The sequence below is a fragment of the Mytilus californianus genome, unplaced genomic scaffold (assembly GCF_021869535.1).
Source record: "Mytilus californianus isolate M0D057914Y unplaced genomic scaffold, xbMytCali1.0.p SCAF_3, whole genome shotgun sequence".
NCBI lineage: Eukaryota > Metazoa > Mollusca > Bivalvia > Mytilida > Mytilidae > Mytilus > Mytilus californianus.
In genome coordinates, this window is record NW_026262679.1 from 87,617,043 (window position 1) to 87,642,299 (window position 25,257).

The window sequence follows — 25,257 nt, forward strand, 5'->3', positions numbered from 1 at the left end:
CATTTCGGAAAAACTAGTTCTATTTTTAAACCGATTTCACTATGTCGTTTGTTTAATGTCCTTTGAATGAAATTCGCCATCCATTGAGTTCAAGTTCAAATTAAAGTTCGACTTGTTGTTCAGAGTTATTCGGTATGAAAAAGGGGAACGGCAGACAAAAATATGAAAAAAGTACTAAACAATTTACAGTCTTTCGGCCATACGGGGGATATCCCTAAACAATTTTGTCCTGCCGTTTTTTTTTTCTTTCTTAGTTCTGAAATGGGAGCAGTATATATAATAATTCGTGAAAGATTCCACGGAATTCTCGTCTCGCCTGATATTGCTGCTGTCAGTGTAAAAGCGTAATGTTGACTGTACATTTATTTGTACATTTATCGGTAAATACAAAATTAAAAAAAGAAATGTTTTTCTGTTGATGCTTTATCTTGATCTTGAAGAATAACTCCTATACAAGTTTTATACTAATCCATTGAGTTTTTCAATTTATCATACCAAAACAGTCTAATTCGGAAATATTTAATGCACAAAAAAACCTATATAGAAATAAGAAAATGTGGTATGATTGCCAATGAGACAACTCTCAACCAAATATTTACCACATGACGAAGAAGTTTTAAACAACTATATTTGACTGTATAGTCTTCAACAATGAGCAAAACCCATACCACATAGTATACTACAAAAGGTCCCGAAATGAAAAATGTAAAAACAATTTAAATGAGAAACCTGACAATCTAAATGATGAAGACGCCGACGCCACTAACCACAACGAAATATAGGTTTGTTGTGTCTCACTGCCGCTACATTAATGTCCAAGGTTCAACACAAAAATCAAAAGACTTGTACTTTATTGTCAGCAATGAGACACTTTAAATCAACTCACACTATAGTTACAGGGAATTGGGGGGATAAAATATGATTTTCTTAATTTTTTTAGCGTATACAATTATTTGAACATATACGAATATCAATCTGTTATTATTATAAATTGCATACTCTGATATATATCGCACTAATTGAAACAACAAACTTTTTGGAATATCTGTTTCACAAGTGACGACGGATATGTTCCAGTTTTCGTACCACAACCCCGTCCTCTTTTCCTCGAACGGGAACTACCAAATAAAACCAAATCACTTGGTTTATACTTTCACGAATAACACGACGGCTACCACACGTTGAGCAGAATCTGCTTAATCTTCTGGAGCACGCGAGATCATCACCAATGGATTTATATCACCCAGTAATACCGATCTATTGATTTAAGCCTATTGGAACTTGACCATTTCGGAAAAACTAGTTCTATTTTTAAACCGATTTCACTATGTCGTTTGTTTAATGTCCTTTGATTGAGTTTCGCCATCCATTGAGTTCAAGTTCAAGTTAAAGTTCGACTTGTTGTTCAGAGTTATTCGGTATGAAAAAGGGGAACGGCAGACAAAAATAAGAAAAAAGTACTAAACAATTTACAGTCTTTCGGCCATACGGGGGATATCCCTAAACAATTTGGTCCTGCCGTTTTTTTTTCTTTCTTAGTTCTGAAATGGGAGCAGTATATATAATAATTCGTGAAAGATTCCACGGAATTCTCGTCTCGCCTGATATTGCTGCTGTCAGTGTAAAAGCGTAATGTTGACTGTACATTTATTTGTACATTTATCGGTAAATACAAAATTAAAAAAAGAAATGTTTTTCTGTTGATGCTTTATCTTGATCTTGAAGAATAACTCCTATACAAGTTTTATACTAATCCATTGAGTTTTTCAAATTTATCATACCAAAACAGTCTAATTCGGTAATATTTAATGCACAAAAAAACCTATATAGAAATAAGAAAATGTGGTATGATTGCCAATGAGACAACTCTCAACCAAATATTTACCACATGACGTAGAAGTTTTAAACAACTATATTTGACTGTATAGTCTTCAACAATGAGCAAAACCCATACCACATAGTATACTATAAAAGGTCCCGAAATGAAAAATGTAAAAACAATTTAAATGAGAAACCTGACAATCTAAATGATGAAGACGCCGACGCCACTAACCACAACGAAATATAGGTTTGTTGTGTCTCACTGCCGCTACATTAATGTCCAAGGTTCAACACAAAAATCAAAAGACTTGTACTTTATTGTCGGCAATGAGACACTTTAAATCAACTCACACTATAGTTACAGGGAAATGGGGGGATCGGAATAAGCGACAAACATCAATTCTATAAAATATGATTTTTTAATTTTTTTTAGCGTGTATAATTATTTGAACATATACGAATATCAATCTGTTATTATTATAAATTGCATACTCTGATATATATCGCACTAATTGAAACAACAAACTTTTTGGAATATCTGTTTCACAAGTGACGACGGATATGTTCCAGTTTTCGTACCACAACCCCGTCCTCTTTTCCTCGAACGGGAACTACCAAATAAAACCAAATCACTTGGTTTATACTTTCACGAATAACACGACGGCTATCACACGTTGAGCAGAATCTGCTTAACCTTCTGGAGCACGCGAGATCATCACCAATGGATTTATATCACCCAGTAATACCGATCTATTGATTTAAGCCTATTGGAACTTTTTTTTACATTTTCTTATGTTGTGCTGTTACATTACAGTCCGAGTTTAGGTTAGGGTTTAGCGCTCACATACATGTCAAACTCCGCCACGTGCACTTTCTGTATGTGCCTGCCCAAGCCACTTGAAGAACCTGTGGTTCAATGGTTGTCATTGTTTACTGTGTGTCAAATTTGTTTTTCGTAGATTGTTTTGTTATAAATTTGAATTGTTTCCCTTTTTCACGTGGTGGCCTTTGTAGCCTTTTTTTTTACTCTAATACGGTGCGTTGAAGGCTGTATAGTCCAGTCGATTTGTGAAACAATTGTTCAGATTGTGGTAAAAGCATCAAACTGTGCAGAGTTTTAGTTGAGGTCATGGCAAACATCAATAGCTATGGACCCAATTCAGAAAAACAAAATGGCTGCTCTGGGCGGCCATTTTTAAAAATGGCCTCATAAAAATTAATAATAATTATTAAAAAAATATATGAAAAATAAATGACGTTACTTATTTTGATAACCTTTGATATATTCATCACTAATGACGAAGAAAATCATCTGAGGACTTCATATATTGAAGTATTGGTGGCCATCTTGAATGGTGGCCATTCAGTTTGAAAACATAAATTTTCAACATTATTTGCTATTCTTATTAGTTTGCTATTTGCATTTATACTCATGTTTTTATGCTTTTACAACTACTTTTGCAAATTATATGACTGCTGCTATTTATATTGGATAGTCACAAGTGGTCAAATAAGAAATGCATATGTTGACAAAATAACTAATTTCTTTTACTCGCAGGCTTGCCTAAGTAGTTTTTTTCCTCAGAAAATAAAGTATATACAATATAATTTATGACCACTCTATGTCGAAAAGGAAAACAATGTTGGTATTGAAATCACTGAAGCTGATAAACCCAATGAATAAATGGCCCGGAAAGAATTTCGACACGCCAAGCAAGGACACGTGAGGATTTACAATTCCAAGCAGATACAAACAGAGCAGACATAGACATTTGAACTGGTAATCAGTCCTTTGTTGTAAGCATACAAAGATGCTGCATATTGAATTAATAGTTTCTCTCATCATTCAACTTGGAACAGTTGAATGAAGGCCAGAAACACTCCAAAATCACAAGGTAAAAGGTACTTATCCTATCAAAAAAAAACCAAAAAACAGACACAGTTGCGATGAATCAACAAAAACAATGACTGTAGGGAGTGTTTTTTTCTTTTTGTTCATTTTTGTGGTGAGGTATTTGACGATCATCATGAAGCATCGACAATTATGATCGACAAACATTTGTGACAAAAAAATATGTGACTGTCCACTTGAACTACAACCCATTGTTCTCTTAGCAAGACTCAGCGCTGGAGATTTAATATCACAGGACCAGATATCATGCTAAATGTTTGTTAAAATTGCACAACAAGGAAATAAGACAATAATTCAAAGGCACAGAAATAAAGTCAGGGATCTGCTATCCATATATGGAATGGGGCTTGCCAAATTGATAGAATACATTGACAGCTCACAGTCTGGAACAGATATTGTTCTGATATTTGAGCTTGCTGATATCGGTAAATTGTACAATGTACGCCTTGAGCAAATCAGAGTTGTCATTGTAGGAATGATTAATACAACGCTTCTAAAAAAATGGATACTAACTGCTATAGAAGATATGCAAGCACACAAGAAAGGTAGCGTCGTTCTTCTGATTTTTACAGCGGATGACCGTGAGGGCATTCCGGTGTATTGTTCTCGCCTAGATTTACATTACGTAACTTTCGTTTTGGGTTTTTAACCGATCTATAAACATGATGAATACGTAGACATCATCAAGTGCAAACTAACATTCCTTATCGCTTGTTATAAATTCATTTTTTCAATGAATACTCATCAAATACTTTTTAAAGAAGATAAATTAATAATATTAAAATGTTTTGTTATATGTATATACATATAAGTAAAAAGTCATTAATATCTATGCACACGCATGCGGAAGAATATCTCAAGAACGTTTGCAATCTCAAGAAAGGATAACTCTGCATGGATGATTAAACATTTTTTGCGGGAAAATACGAATGCCTACTCAAATCCATTCTATTTGAAAAATCGAATTATTACAGAAGAGTGTCCACCATGCACTTGCACTGCACTATTATCAATATAGTAGAATAGAATGATATACAAATGCATGAAAATTATATATACATGTAACTGTAATATACAACTATTAATATAATATATAACAATAAACCAGAGTATACTGATTTGTATCACTACAATATAATAGTCATTACGGTGAGGTTGAATTCCCTGTCATTAATTTATTATCCAAGCACGAACTTGTCCCAGAAAAAAATTATATCTGTACATTAACCTCACTTTCAGGTATAGAGATGTGATTTTTTTTCTGAGACAAGTGCTTGTCGGACCATCCACAAGAACTTGCGGTCAGCCGATGTTCAGTACTTCAGTACTTTGATTAACGAATGTGTTGGAGAAGTTCCGAAACAGGCCATGTCTCCTAGTCGTGACGATGAAGGCCTTATCTTAGCCAAAGTAAATAGAATAGTTTGAAGAGACTAGCTTGCTACTATAAAAAGATTTACAGGGGAATTTAATGAAGCCGTTCAACATGAATCATTTCAACAAACACAGAGACACGTGGCTCTCTATCTGATGAGTGATAAGTTGCAGTTGTATCCTTTCGACGACGAGTTGCACAATTGAACTATAATAGCTGAGAAATGGTAAGTGCTGTCTGCGACTCAACTATATTACTGGACTGTGTCTCGGTGTCTGGCCATCCTAGTATCATTCATACTAAGCAATCAATGTCTGTTGAACTGATTCATGTTGGCATCTGTTATTGAATGTCCCTGTAAAGCTATTCTTAGTACCAAGCATATCTCTTCAAGCTATTTTGCCTGCTACGGCTATGATGATGCCTTCATTTTCACGCTTTAAAGATGTGGCTTGTTTCAGAGCTTCACGAACACCTTCGTTGAAAATCAAGAGAACTAATCTTCCTCGTTTGTAAGCTTGCAGATCTTCTATGGCAGCTACATTCCAATTTCTTAGATACGTTGTACCAGTTCTTCCTTCCATGACAACTCCAAGATGTTCAAGGCGTGTACTGTCCAATTTAGAGTGATCGGCAAGCCCAGACCGTGTGTCATTAATGTATTTTATTATATTGGAAAGCACAATACCATGGAAAAGAACTCCTGGCTTTCTTACTGTGTCTTTTATTCTTCCTTTTTGCCATGTTGTCAAGTTTTATCAAACATTATTAGGCATGATACTTGGCCTCCTGTAATATTACATCTTCAGCACTTAGTTTGGCTAAGAGAACATTGTCTTGTAATTCAAGTGCACAGTCATGCACTATTTCTGCCGATTATAAATGACGATGCATTGTGGAGATCGTCAGATACATCATCAAAGAAACAATACACTGCAGTCATTGTTCTTGTTGATCCACAACCACTTTACTGTGACTGGTTGTTTTCTTTCAACCGACAACTTATCTTCAACTTCAGAAGTATGTTTTCGCTTTTACTGATGAAATATTTTGAGAACTGAAAATATGTTTCCACAGGATTTGTGACATTTTGCCTTGTGATTCTGGAGTGTTTCTACAGTTCCATATAGCCTTCATTCAACTGTTTCAAATTGAGCGACTTGACAACCAATTCAATGTGTAAAATATTTTTATGCTTGCATCAAAGGACTGATTACCAGCTCAAATGTCTATGCCTGTTCTTTTTGTATCTGCTTGGCTTTGCAAATCCTCTCATGTCTTCTCTTGCCGTTTCACACATTCTATCCAGTCCACTTGTCCATAAGCTATAAGTTATTCATCTCTAGTGATTTCAATATCTAGCTCTGGTGTTTTTGAAATCTACAATTTTGATCCTTTTCGACAAAATTCAGTCATAAATTATATCATTGATACGTAAGTTCTGTTGTAAAAAATACTTAGTCAAACATGTAAGTAAACATGTTCATGCCTTATCTGACCACTTGATGAATATCCAATGTAAATTAGCAAAAAAAAGTATAAATGCAAACAATGAATTATAAAAATAGTGAATAATAATATATTGGAAATTCAGGTTTCAAAAGGGCCGTCATTCAATATGGCCCCCAAAATATCTATATCTGAAGTCCTCAGATGATAGTCCTTGTCATATGTGATTAATATATCATGTGTTATCAAACGACTGGACTATATGGGAACCCTTCTGCAACAAGCGCGTAATTAATAAAATGTAAACGTCCTGTTTCTAAAGCTCATACAAATATTTTCCAACAATGTTCATATATTGCATATTTATTTTCACCGAAATTATGACTTTGGAGCTATAGCTATTTTGTCTTTAAAATTTCAAGATTTTTCAAGATGGCCGCCATTCCATATGGGTAACAATTCCATAAACTATGTTCAACAAGACATTTGGTATAAGCACTATCACTGTTTTTATCAGGTTTTATGTCAATATCTTCCCTGATAAAAATTTCATGAATTGTTTTAGGAATTTTTAGAAATCAAACGTCCGCCATTTTAGAAATGGCTGCCTCTCCCGCCAATTTCGACTTTCAGACTGGGTCCATAGCTAAAAATGTTTTCCATGACATATACTACTACTATGCTAAATTTCATGCTTTTACCACAATCTGAGCAATTTTGCCAAAAATCTGCACAAATCGACTGGACTATAATAAAACAGAAGGGTAACAATGGTATTTTGTTTCTCCTATTGATATTCCTCTTTTACATTTGACTTATTCAACCTCGCATTAAATCAAGGATGACAATTTTGTACCAATTTCAGCATTTCTGATGCATATCAGTTGTGCTGACAGTGTAATTATTTATTGTACATCTCATACACGTTTTGTTTTCGGTTCATTTCGGTTCGTAAATCTGTCGCTGAAATGGACTCACCAAATTATATTCGATTGTTTCCTTTTTGTAACTAATTTCATTAAGTTTGAATTGGCTAATTTACTGATTTCTGTTCACTAATGGAATTAATTTAAAAACTTACCTTTAATTTTTGTAATTTTATATGCCTTCACTGGAAATCGAACACCTCGTTGATATCTGTTAAGTGTGACTGATAGCAACACATCTACGAAACCTCTCGGCTACCATTGTGTTGCAATTTAGATGTCTATTCTATGTATATAAATGACCATGTGATACACATCGGGTACAAGGGACACACAGGGCTTGTACCTTTATATATACATAATAGGCAATTGTATAGTATAAGTTGGTAGCCGCGAGGTTAGCATGGTAAAGATCAATGATTTAAAGAGTCAAGTTAAAGTGAGAGACTTGTCGGTCTAGGTTCGAATCCCTTTATTCTCTTTGTTGTCCCTATTCTTGAGTTTTTCCATTTATTTTATTGTGTATGTTATTGTGGATATTTTTGTGAAAATAGCGGGTTTTCCCGGTTATTTTTGGATTATTATTGGCTATTTCACATATTTGAAACGAAAATGATTACATTCAATTTGTCCATTTTTTGTTTTATATATATAGTATTATTTCATCTGTTTTACTACATAATTTTCCATAATGTTTATTCGGAAATCCCTATGCGAGTAAATCGTGATGTACATAGAATTAGGCTTCTTGCTAGAAATTTCGGTAGTAACTTATTATATAATACATGTACTTAGAAATAAATTCGAATATGTCTTATTTTGTAAATTACAGATAATATTCAGATGCCTCATAATTTAAAGACAGACGTGTTAAGTTATATTTGTATTTCTCTAACCAATTAATTGTGAAATTGGATTTATTAATGCATCGTTGAACATGATAACGTGGTTATTTAAAAACACTTACAATACCTTCTAATTAAGAAAATGCTTTTCAATTTTGAAAAGACATCAACACAATAGTTTAAGTTATAGATACAATGAATAAGCGTTGATTCATGAAAAACAAACCATTTGCCCTCCGGGCTCATGATTTCTTTTTCAAGAATCAACGCTTATTCATTGTATCTATACTACATAATAGTTAAACAGTACTCAGACTGATCTATACAAGTAACAGTTACCAAATTGCGTTGGAAACGGACCAATTAGATGGCAGTGCATCATTTAGTTGTTTATTCATTATATTGTTTTAGCAACAAAATAATACCATAGGGTAGTTTTATAAAACGAAGTGGTTAATATATATTTTTGAATTCCAACTTTTTAAAATAACGATTTTTATTTTATAAATGAGTAATTCAAAACCCTATGCATACTTCATTTGTAACTGACCAATGAATGTTCTGTACAAAAATTTCTTGTTATATATATTTGATGTTTTTAATCTGTCAGTAATCATGAAATCGATTCGTAAAGACCAGACCATATGAAAACAGTAAGTAAACTCTTCCAACAATTAGATATTTAAATAGCTTGTTTCAAAACTTCTAATCGAACAGACCTAGATGCATAAGGTCCTTCACACTATTCAGGTAAATGTTCATTTTGGTTTTGATTCAGTAATTTTCCTACACTACGTTACATGCAAATGAAAAATAATTATCCTAGTCTGTTTAGTCAAATTAATTAATAAATTTTGTTTTGTTTGGTTTTTATTATTTATAAAAAAAACAATGCCTGTAAACTTCAATGAAACAAAATCGTATTAAATAGCCTAAATGTAACATCTTTAGCATCAAGTTATGTAGGCTTGAGAGGCTCGATCAAAAGATGAGATATTTTTTGCAAGGTTGATCATCATTCTTAAATTAAAATACAAAGTATTATATGAAAACAAATACTTTTTTTAGTCGTCCATCATTCCCTTTTTGACGTCTAAATGAAGCATAAACAACTTGAAAAAAAACTTTTACCTTCATAAATTATAATAATCAATTATTTGCTTTTGACGAGGTCGATACGCTATATATATATGGACTTGGTCAGATTATATTGGACGAAATGTGAGATTCAATACAATCTAACAGAACCATATATAACGTATTGACTGAGTGAAAATTCATAATTTATATATTACATGTAAATAGTGTAAGTTTGAAAATGACATTGACTCGATGTTCCTTTTTTTTTGAATTATATTGAATCGATGTTTCTATTCTTAGTAACATGGCGTCAATATCATTTATAAAAAGGAACGTCGAAAATTGGCAAACAAAAAACCATTAAAAATTTTGCACTATTATAAAAATTTTGCACTATTATTGAGCGATTTAAATGAAAATTTTACATTATAGCATTTTAAAAGTTCTTGTCTTCGTGTACTTTGTACATGGAATAATTTACGAAGTTGATTGATTGTTGTCTACTTAACGTCCAGTTGCAAATATTTCATGCATGTTCATGACGAGAACACATAAATTTTAAATACAATTAGCAGTTCTTGCAATAGTAGGTCGACAGTGATGTTAGACGTGAAACTTGGAATATCAATGGAAAATGAGGATATATTGAATAAGGACAGAAATAAGCCTTGCAACAGCTGGCCACATCCGAACCCCTCAACTAATTGGCACAAGAGTTTTTAATTTGCAGAGAGCGTTGATCAATGAAATCTACTCTGAAGTCGGCAATCGGTATTTACGTGTAGTTTCTAAATTCATTTAAAGCATCTAATTTAGGTTAGATACTTTTAGCTCGCTTTAGTAACTGTGATAATTCTGTGAAACTGTATTGTTTATTGTACTTGAGTTTTTGGTATGATATTCTATACTTTCGCTCGCCTTGTTGGTCGAAGGAGTGTGATAGCCTCGAGAGCGGGAGGTCGTTGGTTTGAATCCCCACCGGGTCAAACAAAGACGTTAAAATTGACATATGCTGTTTCAACGCTAAACACGCGGCATTTAAGAGTAAGAGCACAGACTTTTCGGCTCGGAGTTAGAAATGTGTCCGGGTAGGATGACTTTTCTTCCTGTGAACTTACAAGTTAAAAGTCCGGCTCAGCGTGTCGTCTTGCACAAAGCAGGATTAATATTCATATTACATTTACATGTTTTCGTCCTGAATATGCAATAAATTTGCCGCTGGACGTCATCTATTGTCATCATTTATTTTACCGTTACTAAACAGTAAAATATTTTTTTTCTACTGGTTTATATTACATCTTCTTTAATTTCCCCCGATCGAAATTAAAAAAGGGCAGGTGATATTTTTCAACCAAACACTTGTGCCTGTTGGGATATCTTTGACGGTAAATATTATTAAATTAAACCCGTATTTTGTAGTCATGGGGTGGTTTGGAGCTTATTATTCTGTATAGGCATCTTTCTATTACAAATGACTCTATATTGACACTTAATGTTTTGATATGTCTGTTTCGTTGTGTTGTTGTCGCATTAATATATACCTCCTGTCGAAATAGAAATGTCGTATATCCATTGCCTGGTGTAGTGAGAGTTTTATGCTATATATACGTTAAAGAACCATTTAAATAACTCTTTGAGGGGAAAATACGATCTACGTACAAGTTATATGATTGAAATCTCTAAACAACAACAAAGGTCAGCTAAATCTTCAAATAAATAAAGGCAACAGTAGTATACCGCTGTTCGAAACTCATAAATCGATAGAGATAAAAACAAATCCGGGTTACAAACTAAAACTGAGGGAAACGCATCAAATATAAGAGGAGAATAACGACACAACAAAAACACAACATTAAAATGTAACACACACAGAAACGAACTATAATATAACAATGGCCATTTTCCTGACTTGGTACAGGACATTTTAAGAACAAAATGGTGGGTTGAACCTGGTTTTGTGGCATGCCAAACCTCCCGCTTTTATGGCAACGTCAAACACAACACCAAAACGACAACATCACATGACAGGACCACAATACAAATAAATGGGAGAAAATATAGGACAAAGAAACACACGAATAATAGCTAGCAGAAGGTACGAGGCTTAAAATTCAAAACGCCAGACGTGCGTCTCGTCCACACAAGACTAACCAGTGACGCTCAGATAAAAAAAGTTTGAAAGCCAAAACAAGTACAAAGCCGAAGAGCACCGAGGACCAAAACTTCCAAAAAGTTGCGCCTAACACGGCCAGGATTTTCTGGATAAGTCGCATGACTGATTTTAAAACATTGTTTGCGCATTTTGCAAGGAAACTTAAAAATAACAAAACCGACCAGTAAGATAATATATAAAGAATAAATAATACGGCCAAAATAAGTTGAATCCTTCTATAAATTGTTGCCAACATTTTTTTTATCCATTTTTGCTTTTGTGACAATTATACCAGATATAAAAAAAAAAAAAAAAAAAAATCGAAACAGCAAATTTTGTCACCTAGACGAGACTGCCGTCGATGTACGCTTCAAGATATGAGTTGTTGCCACTCAATGAAGATTTTTTTCTGTTCTATTCCTTTTCTCCTAGTTTGGCTGGATAGGATACAATGTAACCCCTGATGTGGACCTCATCAATTATGTTATTTAATGTAAAAAAAAATAAACGCAAAGAGCGTTACATACATTTATATTGAGATTACTTATATACAATATGTATAAATTCAAATAATATTATAGGCTGTGGCCAAATACTGCCAATTTGTTGTTGGGTTTTAACAAGCATCTGGGATAATATTGTTTTACGATGCCCTTCTTTGAAAAGATTTACAAACTCATGCAACTTCCAAAAACGTGTTCAAAATTGATTGATTTTAGTAGCATTGTGTCGCGCTTGCTTAATTTCTTTTTTATGTTTAAGAAAATTAGTATATGAAATTTAAAAAAAAATTTAAACAATTAATTTTAAGACTCTACGATATTCAAAATTTGGTCCTTTTTCAACGACTTTTGAATTTTTATCGTGTGAGTGAAACAAATATAGGGGCAATATTTTTGTATGTAATTTGGTGTACTATCCTTTTATCTCAATAAAGTGTTTATAGAAAATGTAGATTCAACATCCAAACATAAAGACTGGTATTACACTTCTGGAAAGTTTATTATCAAACTTTTAGCAGTTTGACACAAAGAGTTGATCCTTGAAGCTGTATTGCGAAAAATAACCCTGTTTGTTTTTTATTTTTATCTTGCTGATTTTGTAATTTACTGCAAAAGAGAATAACAAATCAAATATTCTAATGTTTTCTGACCTGTTTAATGGTGCCAACAAGCTTATCATAATATTGACTTCTGAATGTCTACACAAACTAAAACATTATACAGTTCTCTCTCAAATGCTGCAGATTTATGTTTATGTTTGTGTATCCCTCAACATTCCACTCTATCACCAATAAATATATGAAGTACCTGAAAATAACTCTATATAAATTATATGCGTCCATGGTGCTTTTTCTGGATTTACCTTTACCATCAATAGGAATGCTCAAAATTATTCAACAATCCTTGAATTTATAAATGCTTGACCGTTATGGAATAACTGTTTCACAGATGATATCGCATATGTTCCTTATGTCGTAACTACAATACCCTTCCCTTTTCACGAATGTGACCTACCGAATTAGACTATTTACCGGATTTGTAATAACATAAGCAACACGACGGGTGCCACATGTGGAGCAGGATCTGCTTACCCTTCCGGAGGACCTGAGATCACCCCCAGTTTTTGGTGGGGTTCGTGTTGCTTAGTCTTTAGTTTTCTATGTTGTGTCTTGTGTACTATCATTTGTCTGTTTGTTTTTTTATTTTTGGCCATGGCGTTGTCAGTTTGTTTTCGATCTATGAGTTTGACTGTCCCTCTGGTATCTTTCGTCCCCCTTTTTTGATCCTTTATAGGTCATATCCATCTTAAACATATTTTTTTTCAGGTGCAACAATATTAAAACATTGAAAGTTAGAGATTTACATTAAATAACAATATCTGCTGATAGCATAACAAGAAAATAACTTTTAAGCGCATTTTGGAGATAAAAAGAGGTTTAAATGACCCTTCTCCTTTTGTAATATTAAAAAAATAATCACAATAAATTTAAAAATCAGGGAAATTGATAATCATGTGTAAAATGTTTATCTCCAGACATAATATTTCGCCTGATAGAAATGATTAAAAGGAAATTTTGTAAAGAAAATTATAATGTTCTGTTTGAACTCTGAAATTGTTGTCATTTCAATAGATTTCAGGTAGATTTGAGTATTTTTACCAAATTTCTTTTGCAGTTGTAAACCACGTAATCAGAACTGCGTCCTAACAGAGTCCGTACAAAATAGGTCCATGATAATTCGCAACTATGAGTTTTTCTTTCTTTACATCAAACGCGAGTGCATAAGATTGATTTATTCCGTCATCACTCCCAAGCAGCTTTCTTGCTTCTTTTCCATCCGACGACAATACGATTATGCTATTGTTACTTGCCGAAGCAATATAAACGTTCGAGTCTTTATCTACAGATATCCCCCGCGGAGAACGAACTGATTGATCTTTGTATTCCCACAACTTCTCTCCAGTCAATGAGCAGCATGTAACTGTATGGTGTAAATTATTGGTATAAAATATCTTGTCTTTGGATGTTGTTACAAAACTCCAGTTTGATAAGGTTTCGTCTTTAATCAAAGTAGAAGAGCAATTGTCTGACACATTTACTTTCTGTATACCTGTGCCAGTATTACAGTATAATAAGTATCCATCTCTGTAACATATATCGTAACAGTTACTGGTTGTTTTTATCCTGCTTCCAATTGTTTTTGTTAAAATGTTGATGATTTGAATTTGATTTGAATAAGGAAATGAAACAGCGACTGTCTTGTCATCGATACAAGTGACATCTAATGGGTTTGGATTTAATAAAGGTATGTCATTCTTCAAGGTTCCATCTTCCTTTAAGATCAGAAGACGTTTTTTGTCGTAGTCTACTAGGATGATGTCTTCCGTACTAGAAAAAGAACACCCTGTGACACCACTAAATTCAAATTTTCGTTTTGACGTCATTTTGATATCATTGATAGCTATTAGTGGTGCACGATGAAAAGTTCTATTCTGTGCTTGTTTGTCTTTCTCTGTCTGCAATACTACCAATGGAGAACTCGATGCAACAGATATTGAACCGAATGAAGTAACAGTGGACAATACGTCGGATAAATTGTCCCCAATTTTACAGTTCAAGTCTATCTTCTGTAAACTACCGTCCTCAAATAAAGAATGCATAAATATTTCATGTTTCTTAATTTCTGTTTCAATCATTTTACTCCCAAGAAATGCTTGTAGGTCTGACGCATATTCTTTGATAGCTGACATATTAGTTTGCAATAAATCCAATGTTTCCGTATGTTCAGCCAATTTTCCCAGTAAGTCTTCTATTTGTGGTTTAACTTTCTCTTCGGCAGCATATAGATCCTGAAGTATTCTTTGTTCTAAGCTGTCAAGGTGCTCGTTAATTCTATTACGGACCTGTTTTATTTCATCGTGAAATTTCTGCCTTTGATTCTGGATTTGAACAAGATTTTGTTTCCGATCTTTAACAACTCTATAGATATTCATTTTGATATCTTTCAGATTCTGATCAAGACTTTCAAATAAGACTGAAGTCTTTGCTGTTTGTATGACATTCTCAAGCGATAATATCCCCACACAGTTAGCATGGTTGGATTGAATACACAGTGGACAACAGAGACTTTCATGTTGCGGACAATAATTCTTGAATTTTCTGTCATGCTGTGAACAGTATGGTGATATATTAGCTATCGAGGGAGGTAATTGTTTATAATTGTCGACAGATATAACATCATGGTTACGTAAGGCTTTCGATGCATTGTGATATTTCAGACATTGGAAGCACAGTCCTTCATCACATTCAGGGCACCAGTAGTCAGCATTTGTTGTCGTGTGCTGAGAGTTACAAACACCACATGAAACTGTGCTGGATGATGCCATTTAAGTTTTGCTCTACTGAAAATATGAAAAATTCCATTATTCAAATTGTAATTGCAATTTGCTTCAACAAGGATTTGTATAGTTAGTATACACATCCATTGTTTATCGTGGTTGATTTATATATCACAGGGGTCAAATATTTCGGCCATGTTATTTTATTTATAGATCTTATTGTGCTGATTATATTTTCTATTTCCAAGTTTACTTCATCTATTATAACTTCGAGAAAAGAAACATAAAATGGGTTAAAATTGTCTTTCAAGTGACATAATCACTTTAAGTGGTCAAACGAGAGACCAAAGATACCAAAGGGACATTAAAACTCGGAATTCGAAAATAAACTGACAACGCCGTAGCAAAAAGGGAAGACTAAAAGACAAACAGTATAGTAGACTACATGATCAGCACGAACCCAACCAAAAAACCGGGAGTGATCCCAGGTACTCCGGATGGGCGAGCAGATCCTGCTCCACATGTGGCACCCGTATGACCATGAATAATAATTTGAAGATATTTTTTGTCGGTCATTTCTGCTATTATAAAAGTTTCTCTATATCGATTACAATTTTCAAGATAAAGACCAATACTGTAAAATTTGCTGAAAATGTAAAATTTCCGGGGTAATAACTCCAATGTCTCAATTTTCTAAAACGTTAAATTTGACCTAGGGAGACTTTCCAGCTGACAACTTTTATCAAGTCAGTTTTACCGTAACTGCTGTAATTTTTAAATATAAACATTTGTGCCAGGTGAGCTAATGAAAAACCGGACAAATACATGATCTAATAAAAACACAACAAAATGACAACAGTTAACTCACACTTCTCAGAAACCAATGTAGATTGAGCAACAAGAGCCTCAACAAGCTGTGATTGAATTCAGGTGTTCTGGATAACTAGGTGTGTGAAATATTAAAGCTATTACAGGCAAATTGAAAGTATTTGTTTTATGATATTTTACCTGATTAAATGAATGATATCAAGAACAAGGAAGGTTAAAAGTATAAATAGATATGTGACGACAGACTACACGTGACTCTTACCGGATATTATAGTATTGATAAATTGATATTTAAGAGATGAAATATGTTCAATTTAAGTGATATTTATCATGCATAAAGGTTAATCCAGAAGCATTGGGGAATAAAAATAGATGACTTTTAAATTACTATAACACAAATGAAATACTAGTACACACTTCATATTTTAAGGCAACACTCAAATGCGAAAATGAAAATGCCCCCCCCCCCCCCCCCCCCCTCCGCCCCACCTCCCAAACAACAACGACAACAACAACAAAAAAAGAATCTAGGAGACATTCCTGTCATCAAACAGACAAAAACGGTGAATATTTGAGTACACCGATGTCGTCAACATGTCAGTGGCAAAGCAACTACTTGGCTAATGAAACCACCCGCTTACAAACGCACAGCTGTATCGATCCGATGTTCAAGAATATATGATTACTACCATTACTGTATTTCTAATCATTGTTTACGTCCGGATTTTGTCAGATCAGAAATCTACTGACCTAAACTTGGTGCAAGGATGCGCTCATACTGAACAAGCTTCTGTATTCACAAGTGAATGACAACTTCATCACACTCTGGCCTATTTTTTACGCTTCATTTATTAATGAGTTTATATTTGTAAATTCAAGTCATAATACTAAATATAAAAGTAAAAAAAAAAAGATGTGGTATGATTGCCAATGAGACAACAAAGTCGCCTACAATCATATAAATTGGTTCAAGGATTCCACAGTCTTGATCGACTTATTTCAAGTTTAAAGCCAGTTCAGATCTCTTCATATTACACATTGCACATCATCTAGCGGTATGAAATCCAATACACAGCTAATGAAACGTTTTGTTTATTTTTCAGAAATATCTTTTATAAACACAAAAGGAAAAAAGATAAGATAAGGGAAATGAGACAGCAACTCATCGACACAAACATTCAATGCACAGAGTAATTACGAAAAATGTTAGATGCGTACATCTATAATTCTAACCGGGACTCTGATTCACTGCAATCGCAAGGTTGAGATCTGGCGAGAATCCCAAACTGTTTCCTTCAGTAACATGTACTTGTGAATGTTTACTTCAGTAATATGTACTTGTGAATGTTTACTTCAGTGACATGTACTTGTGAATGTTTACTTCAGTGACATGTACTTGTGAATGTTTACTTCAGTGACATGCACTTGTGAATGTTTACTTGCCACCCCCCTTTGCATGTTTTTAATCAACTACACATTTTGATAAAACTTCTTTATCAATTTTATCACTGATTTGAATATTTACTATATATTGCTCCATCAGTGAGGATCTACAGGGTGTGTCAAGACATAATTATATGGATTGTAAGGACTATGAACACACTATATACATAATTAAGTAAACAAGCTTATGATGAAGGTTTGTGTAAACAGATATGGGAAGTCTCTGAGAGGTTAACCGAATCAAAATGACAGTAGGAAAGTATCATTGTGTATGGGTTTGTAGTATTGCTCAATGTAACATTCATGTCAAAATTTTTATATCAGGTTGTGAAATTTACAAAAATCAAATGTGCCTTTATCTTACGTTATTTAAATAAAAGGTTAGAGCTTGCCATACAATGTGGATAATTGACCATCATTGATAACAGAGGTCTAGATGTTTATTTTGGTCATTTTTTGTTGTTCGTGCACTGTCTTGTTAATATTTACTGGACATCTCATTTTAATCATGTGATGGAACAGGACTTAAGAATTGAGAAAGAATCAGAATTTCAAATGTTTTTTTGCATGAAGAATTTGCAAACCATGTAAAATAAAGTAAAGAAGATGAGGAATACATGAATTATAGAAATGGCAGACTATTTTTAGTCCATCATCCGCAAAGAAATTTTATGATTTTATACACAGTTGCTACAGCAACGGACAAATTGACTATAGTTGATGACAAGGTATGAATTCACTATACAAGAATAATTCTGTGCTTTACAAACTAAGAAAGAAAGAGGTACGATAGGAACCAATATCTGGTCTGGCCTTGGCATAATTACTCAAGCCTTTCAAAATTATGTATATTCTATTGATAAATGAATATGAATAAGTTAATGTAACCAGGACACTAAGGTGCAGAAAATCACAGGTAGCATCACTATGATGTTATAAACATGTTGAAATTGACATATTTGACCTTAAATTGGTTTTTTACACATATTTTTGAAATTCAAATTGAAAAATGAAAGCCAAAGCCTTACCCAGAAAGATATTTTACTCACATCAAAATATACCTTAATATTACTGACAAGATCAGAAAATGAGGCTATGTTGGCAGTTTTTCATTTTTGCATTAAATACAATTCTAACATTTGTTATAATTTTAAAAACTTAAATAAATCTTCACAATTTTTATGGCTCTTGACCCAAGAAAACGTATCGCTTATGGAAAAAATGGGCTGTTACATTGGTGAATGTTTTGATTTAAGGAGATCAGGTATGGATATTGACATAAAGTCCAGTAAATAATTTGAAAATGAATGCATATAACGTAATTTTATTCTTTTATTCACAATATATATATTGTTGATGGCTCTGATTCTGACCAATGCTAATATGCTAAATATATATTTACATGTACACTGTGATGTTTATTGTTGTAATTACCAATTATGTCAATCAATTGTATCTGATTTTATGCCCTTTATGGGCCCTGTAATTTGGGAAATTAAAATATTCTTTTCTATTCTATTCTGTACCATACTGGTCAGTTTGATTAGACAATATTTACTGGAAATTTTATTCTTGGTCCATTATTTGGACTTTTGTACCATTTCACTTTGAAGATTTCATATGCAAAATATGGCCTTAACACACCTACTGCAAATTATTTTAGTAATCAGTTTTGTAGCTTTTCCAGGGTTACCTTTTAGACAATAATAAATCTCTTTGATACTTATTTTGAATTTGATTTTGCATTTAACAGTATTATGTCATCTTAATGTGTGAACATGAAATCCATGACAAATGAATCTAGATTTTGTTTTAAAAGATTTTAAGTGTTGACTCTTTTGTAAAGAGATTATATCTATTGGCTCTTTTGCAAAGATATTTTATATATTGGTTCTTTTGTATAGAGATTTTAACTATTAGCTCTTTGAAGTGTTTCAAGCCTCAATGTATTTTTTGAAATGATTGTTATTATATGTTTACTGTGATTTTGTGTTAGCTTAAATTTTTGAGTTTCAATTTTATGATTTATTATGATTCTAATATTAATTTTGTTTATCTACTATGTTGTTTTATATATATATGAATTATTATATTATATTATTGCTGTTTTAGAGCATTTGTTAGGTTTATACAGATGCATTCCATTTAAGCTGATTCAGCAGTTATTTCTGTAGGTTGTTCCTTAAAATATTGTTTATGTAATCAAAAGAATTATGAAATTTTGGATAGTTACACTTCTATGAGATGTTTTATCTTCAATTCTAAGAAATGCCACATTTGAATTGTTTAAAATCAAAAAGATTGCACTTTTCAATTTTTTATTCTTTTGACAGTGAAATATAATGCAAGTGATCAGCAACTCCATGCATTTAATAGCCATAAAATTTACTGTAAATTCAGAAATTATTGCGTGCATTTATTATTGCTATTTTTGAAGAATGGACAAGAATGTGAGATTATTAATTGTGATTTCAGAAAAATCTGCATACACGTGCTGTTATTCACCTTAATTAATAAAAACCTCATAATATTTTTTTAATTTACAGTATTGAATTAGCATACATCTCTCTCATTATTTTCAAACTATTTTTTTTCTGTACTGACATATAATTTATTTTTTTCACATTTTTAGAATTTTTCCAGATATGATTTAAGGATGTATTCTTCTGACGTTTCAGTCTCGTTGAAATCTCGATCTGGAATTATTTCCAAAACATGTGATACAAGTGGAAAATATCAATGAAATCAAAAAATATTATAATCAAACTTAACTCTGTGAAAAAATTGTGTATTTACAATAAGTAGTTTTTGAGTAATAAAATTTTCAAATTTTATAACCAATCAAGTCAGTCTCATTAGCCAAAATGTTGAGAAAATGGGTGAGGGGTACAAGAAATGATTTTACCAGATACATGTACATCCCATATCAATTTTTCTTTTCAAATTTCTTAAATATGTATTTTTTCAATCATTTATAACAAAGAAGTTGAAATAATATGCTTTTTGTTCTTAAAAAATAGAAAAATCCCAAGTTTACAAAATTGACAACATGGTAAATTTGACCCGAAAAAGCAACAAAATTTTATAAAACTTTCTTATATTAACACCTACCCATAGTTTTTTTAAGTTAAATTTATTTAGATTGGTCCACTTTATCTTTAGTGAAAGGATGAAAAAAAGTTTAATTGTGAAACTGTGATTTTTTTCATGATAATAGACCAAAAATGGGTAAAAATTGATATAAAATGGGAAAATCATCAAAATTGGGTACATTCAAATGGCTGTAGCAAAAAAAGAAGTGCACCACCATATGATTTTTTCTTCACCAATTATTTTTTTACAGTCATATAAACCCAAAAATCAGGTTAAGAAAAAAAGTTTAATTCTAGAAATGTTTGGCTCTTCAGAGGTGTACATCCTTAAGAGGCTTGAAATATGTTTCTTTTAAAATAAAGATTTTATGTCAGATTAGTGAAAGTCAAAAATTGACAATCAAGATACTGAAAATTCAATCAAGTCACAGAACGAAGGATTTTGATGGTATGGTTGATACTGTGGATTTCTTATTATTTGTGAAATATCAATCTTCGTAATTTCTTGGGTATAGGTGAAGGACAGATTTAAAAGTTCAATGAAGTACAAGTTTTCCATAGGCTTGTTTGTAGCATTTGGCAAAACCACGAAATCAAATATTCATGTAAATACAATGTTTCCTCAATCCACGAAAACTGGGACCCATGAAAATAAAAGAATCAACAGTAATCCTTTTTTTTTTTTTTTTTTTTTTAGATAGTACAAATATGATGTTATAAAACATGAAAATCTTAGTGATTTTTTGATAGGGTATTGAAGCTTTTATTTAAATATTTTTTTGGTATATAAAGATTTTTATTGGTCCTTCAGTGGAATCTTAAGTGCTGTGTGATATCACAAAATTTAGCCTAGTTGCCAATATATTGCATTATACGTCTCTGGTTCTGGTTAGATGACCTTGTTGCCAAAATTAAAAAACAGTGGATGAAATTAATTTGCTTTAAATAATGGAATGATAAAGCGATCATTATGTATAACATGAACATAAAAAAATCTTATCACTCATTCCGAAATTTTTGTTGTTGTAACTTCCTCATATCAATATTTTAAGAAGAAAATTAAGATATATTTATTTTGTGATTGTGCACTATTGAAAATTTTTGGATATTGATAAAAAGTTTTAATTTATCATTCCAATTTGAAAAGTGATTTTTTTTTAAAGTTTTGTTAACAATGTTATTTCCATCTCTTCTGACCTGTGAATATATGTGATTTCTTTGGCATGACATTAAGATTAAGCATATGGTTGATGATGTTTTTATATACTATCATAGAAATATATCTAGTCTATTGAATATTGTAAATTTTAAATAAAATCTCTTATATGGCATTGTTTTACTATTGCAAACCTTTCCACATGATCATGATCAACATACACATGTAATTTGGAAACGAGAAATATGTAGATTTTTCATGGATTTACATTAAGGAAATGAGTTATAGAATACACCTTATATTATTTTACATTCAAAGATACAGCTGATCAACCAACATGGCTTTGAGTACTACAAATGCAGCAAAGAGCTAAACCATGCAAAAAAATCACCAATGGAGCTCGAGGCTGACATTAACTATTTGCAAATTATCTTGATGACTTATCTATAATTTCATCAAGAATAATGGAACTTTATATGTAGGATAGACCATTCCTTGAAACCTGACCTTGACCTCATGTTTATGTTCTAGTGGTCGGTTAGTTTTTATCATACAATAAGGTCTGTTCCTATGGAACTATAGTTATTATACATTAGAGCAGTATCATGTTAACTATTTTATTCGTGTTTAATTTGTTTCTTCCTTTTTATTACTTGAAGCTTTAACTTGACAATCATTTAAAAATATTGGCCTGCCATGTGGTAACTGAGGTACCATTATTTTTTAGTAGGTCGCATATGTTTCTTAACATGACAAAAAAGAAATTAAAACAAAAAAAATCATTTCTATTTGGGGAAATTACCTCTCCAAATCAAGGTATCATTTAATAAACTGTACAAAAATATGTTTGCACATGTTCATGAGCAAGTCTTCCAAACAAAACATTATCATTATTAGTTCAGTGAAGCTTTGATCAAATAAAATAAATAGGTGAAGAAGCCTACCACCATATTGCTGCAAATATTTGACTCTGTAAAAAATGTATAAATGAAGAACGTTTCTAACAATATCTTCCCAATTGAATGTTTTTTTGTTAGATACTCAATAACTAATATACACGAATACTTGATTGAAGCTGTAAATATAAAGAAATTGTATACAGCAAAGGTGCAATAAAATAGTATCTATACTACTAAAGGAAGAGACCGATTTCATTGAGCCGCAACTCCTCTGAAACCATACAAAGTCGGAAATATTTGTGATATGACGTATAAATGTAGTGTTTTGTACTTCCTAAATTTGTCTTTTAAACAATATTTCTTCCACATAAAACGCCAATTTTTGAGAAAATATCCAAATTCGGAGACCGTTATCGATCCGTGTCTTATATGCTTTCGCGCATGCTCAGTCGACGTACTGCCCGCGAAATCCAAGTGAAAGCACAGGAATTTGAAATCCTCGCAATAAAGGTGTATAAATATGCCAAACTCGACTATCACAGTAGAGCTTCGAGAGAAGCTCTACTGTGATAGTCGAGTTTGGCATATTTATACATCTTTATTGCTAGGATTTCAAACTCCTGTGGTGAAAGTAAGAAGAAAAGATAGTAAATAGGACAGTTCTATAAGGATTCTGTATTGTATTGTAAGTGCAACATTTTGCTAAATAAAACGACATCCACCCTTTTTACTCAGGTGCAGAGCTGTCCAAAAATGAAATGGGCGTTGAACGTGTCGAAGTGATCCTGCCCCTTTCTATATGTAAACACAGGCACCCGACGTCTGGACCCCTCCCTCCTTTTTATGTGTAAATACAGGCACCCGACGTCCGGACTGCTCCCTCCTTTTTATGTGTAAACACAGGCACCCTTGACACTCTTTGTTTCAACACTTGCCCAATTAATGTACCGCGATTTCGCTGGCATCTTCTAGTAATTTGTGAAAAAAAACGAACAATGCTTGAAAAGTTCACAATATTTGGTATGTTGATTTGTTGCTAGGAGCATAAATCCATTTGACTCATGTCTTATGACCTTGTCCTCAATGTCCTGCTTCAGTGGTCAAGTTAAGTTCTCAATATTTGACATGCGTTTGTTTGAAAGGAGTGTATTACTGTAACCTAAATTTCATGCACCAGTGATCATGTTAATTTGTCAAGAACAGTTTTGTTCATCTAAAACAACTGGACTAAGCAGAACCAAAATGGTCCACAAATATCATATATTAATCTAAGTAAATAACTGTTGCTTCTTATTTATATCCATTGATGCAGCTACAAAGCTCCAAGTACTATAAATACAGCATCGAGGTAAAATATAAAAAATTAGAGTTTTTCTTTTTTAATGCATTAAAAGTTAAAGTAAGCAAGACATAGGTATGATGATTTTATTAACAAATTGCATATACATGTCACCTCAATATTGTATTTCCACATCTACCTGTGCATGCATAGGAGGAGATGCTTACCTTGCAACACACCCAGTTTCACTCCTTTTTGGAGTTCATGCGATTCCCTCAGTTTTTGTTTGTTTATAACTTCATTTGTCTTTTCAATTGATTTATGAGATTAAAAAATCGCTGAACTACAGGTGCCTTTAATTTACCTAGGATGACAGAACATATATATATGGATACCAGCTCATGATGATACTTTGTCGTTGTATCCTGCATGTGTCTGACATAAGTATGCAAAATGAACTTCGTGAAGTTTTCAGGATTTGATCTGTTTCTCAGTTACAATATAAATATGTGTATTTGAAATGTAGAATAGTTGGGAGAAGTATATGTTGTTCTGACATGTTGTTCTGACATGTCATGTTGCCATGACCTGAATTTCACATAAACAAACCCAACCAAAAACAGAGGTACACTGAGGGTTTCAGTTCCTGTTAAGTTTTCATTTATGGAATGACTGTAATATTTTTTCTGTCTATGAATAACATAAAAAATGTGGTTCACACTGAATAACCCGGGTAGCGTGTTATTTAAAAGTGTGCACAACATTTTTTATACGCCCGTTTACGGGACGTATTATGGTATACCAATGTCGGTCTGTCCGTCGTCAACATGTCGGACATTAACTCAAAATTGCTTTCACCAATTTGCATAAAATTTTAGTGAATTGTTTATAGGTGTAATACCACCAAATCATAGTACGTCACATCCGGTTGCATACGAAAATAGGTCGAAAAAAAATATTCCCTTGAATTTGACAGTTGTAGGTAATTGATCCTACATTTCATTGCAGTAAAACATTTCTGGGTCATAAACATATATATTGGGTATTTCAAAGCACCATTATTTTTTTATTTGGGGTTTCTATAGAATATTTTGGAAACTTGAGGTTACATGGTTACTAAAGCTTGTACACAGGTTAAGAAAGGGGAAAAATTTGATTGG

At 32.6% G+C, this 25,257-nt stretch overlaps 2 protein-coding genes across 3 annotated transcripts in view; both read right to left on the reverse strand.

Annotated features, from left to right (window-relative positions):
- The window catches only part of LOC127735316 (transcription intermediary factor 1-alpha-like), an 82,990-nt gene that overhangs the window by 41,050 nt on the left and 16,683 nt on the right, over positions 1–25,257 (reverse strand). The gene's annotated exons all lie outside the window — the stretch shown is intronic.
- On the reverse strand, positions 12,697–15,448 carry LOC127735315 (uncharacterized). The gene has a single exon (XM_052245462.1). The coding sequence runs from the start codon at positions 15,446–15,448 to the stop codon at positions 13,766–13,768; it is 1,683 nt and encodes a 560-aa protein (XP_052101422.1). The 3' UTR covers positions 12,697–13,765.

Coding starts and splice junctions, on each gene's coding strand:
- LOC127735315 (XM_052245462.1), bottom strand. CDS start 15,448: ATGGCATCATCCAGCACAGTTTCATGTGGTGTTTGTAACTCTCAGCAC.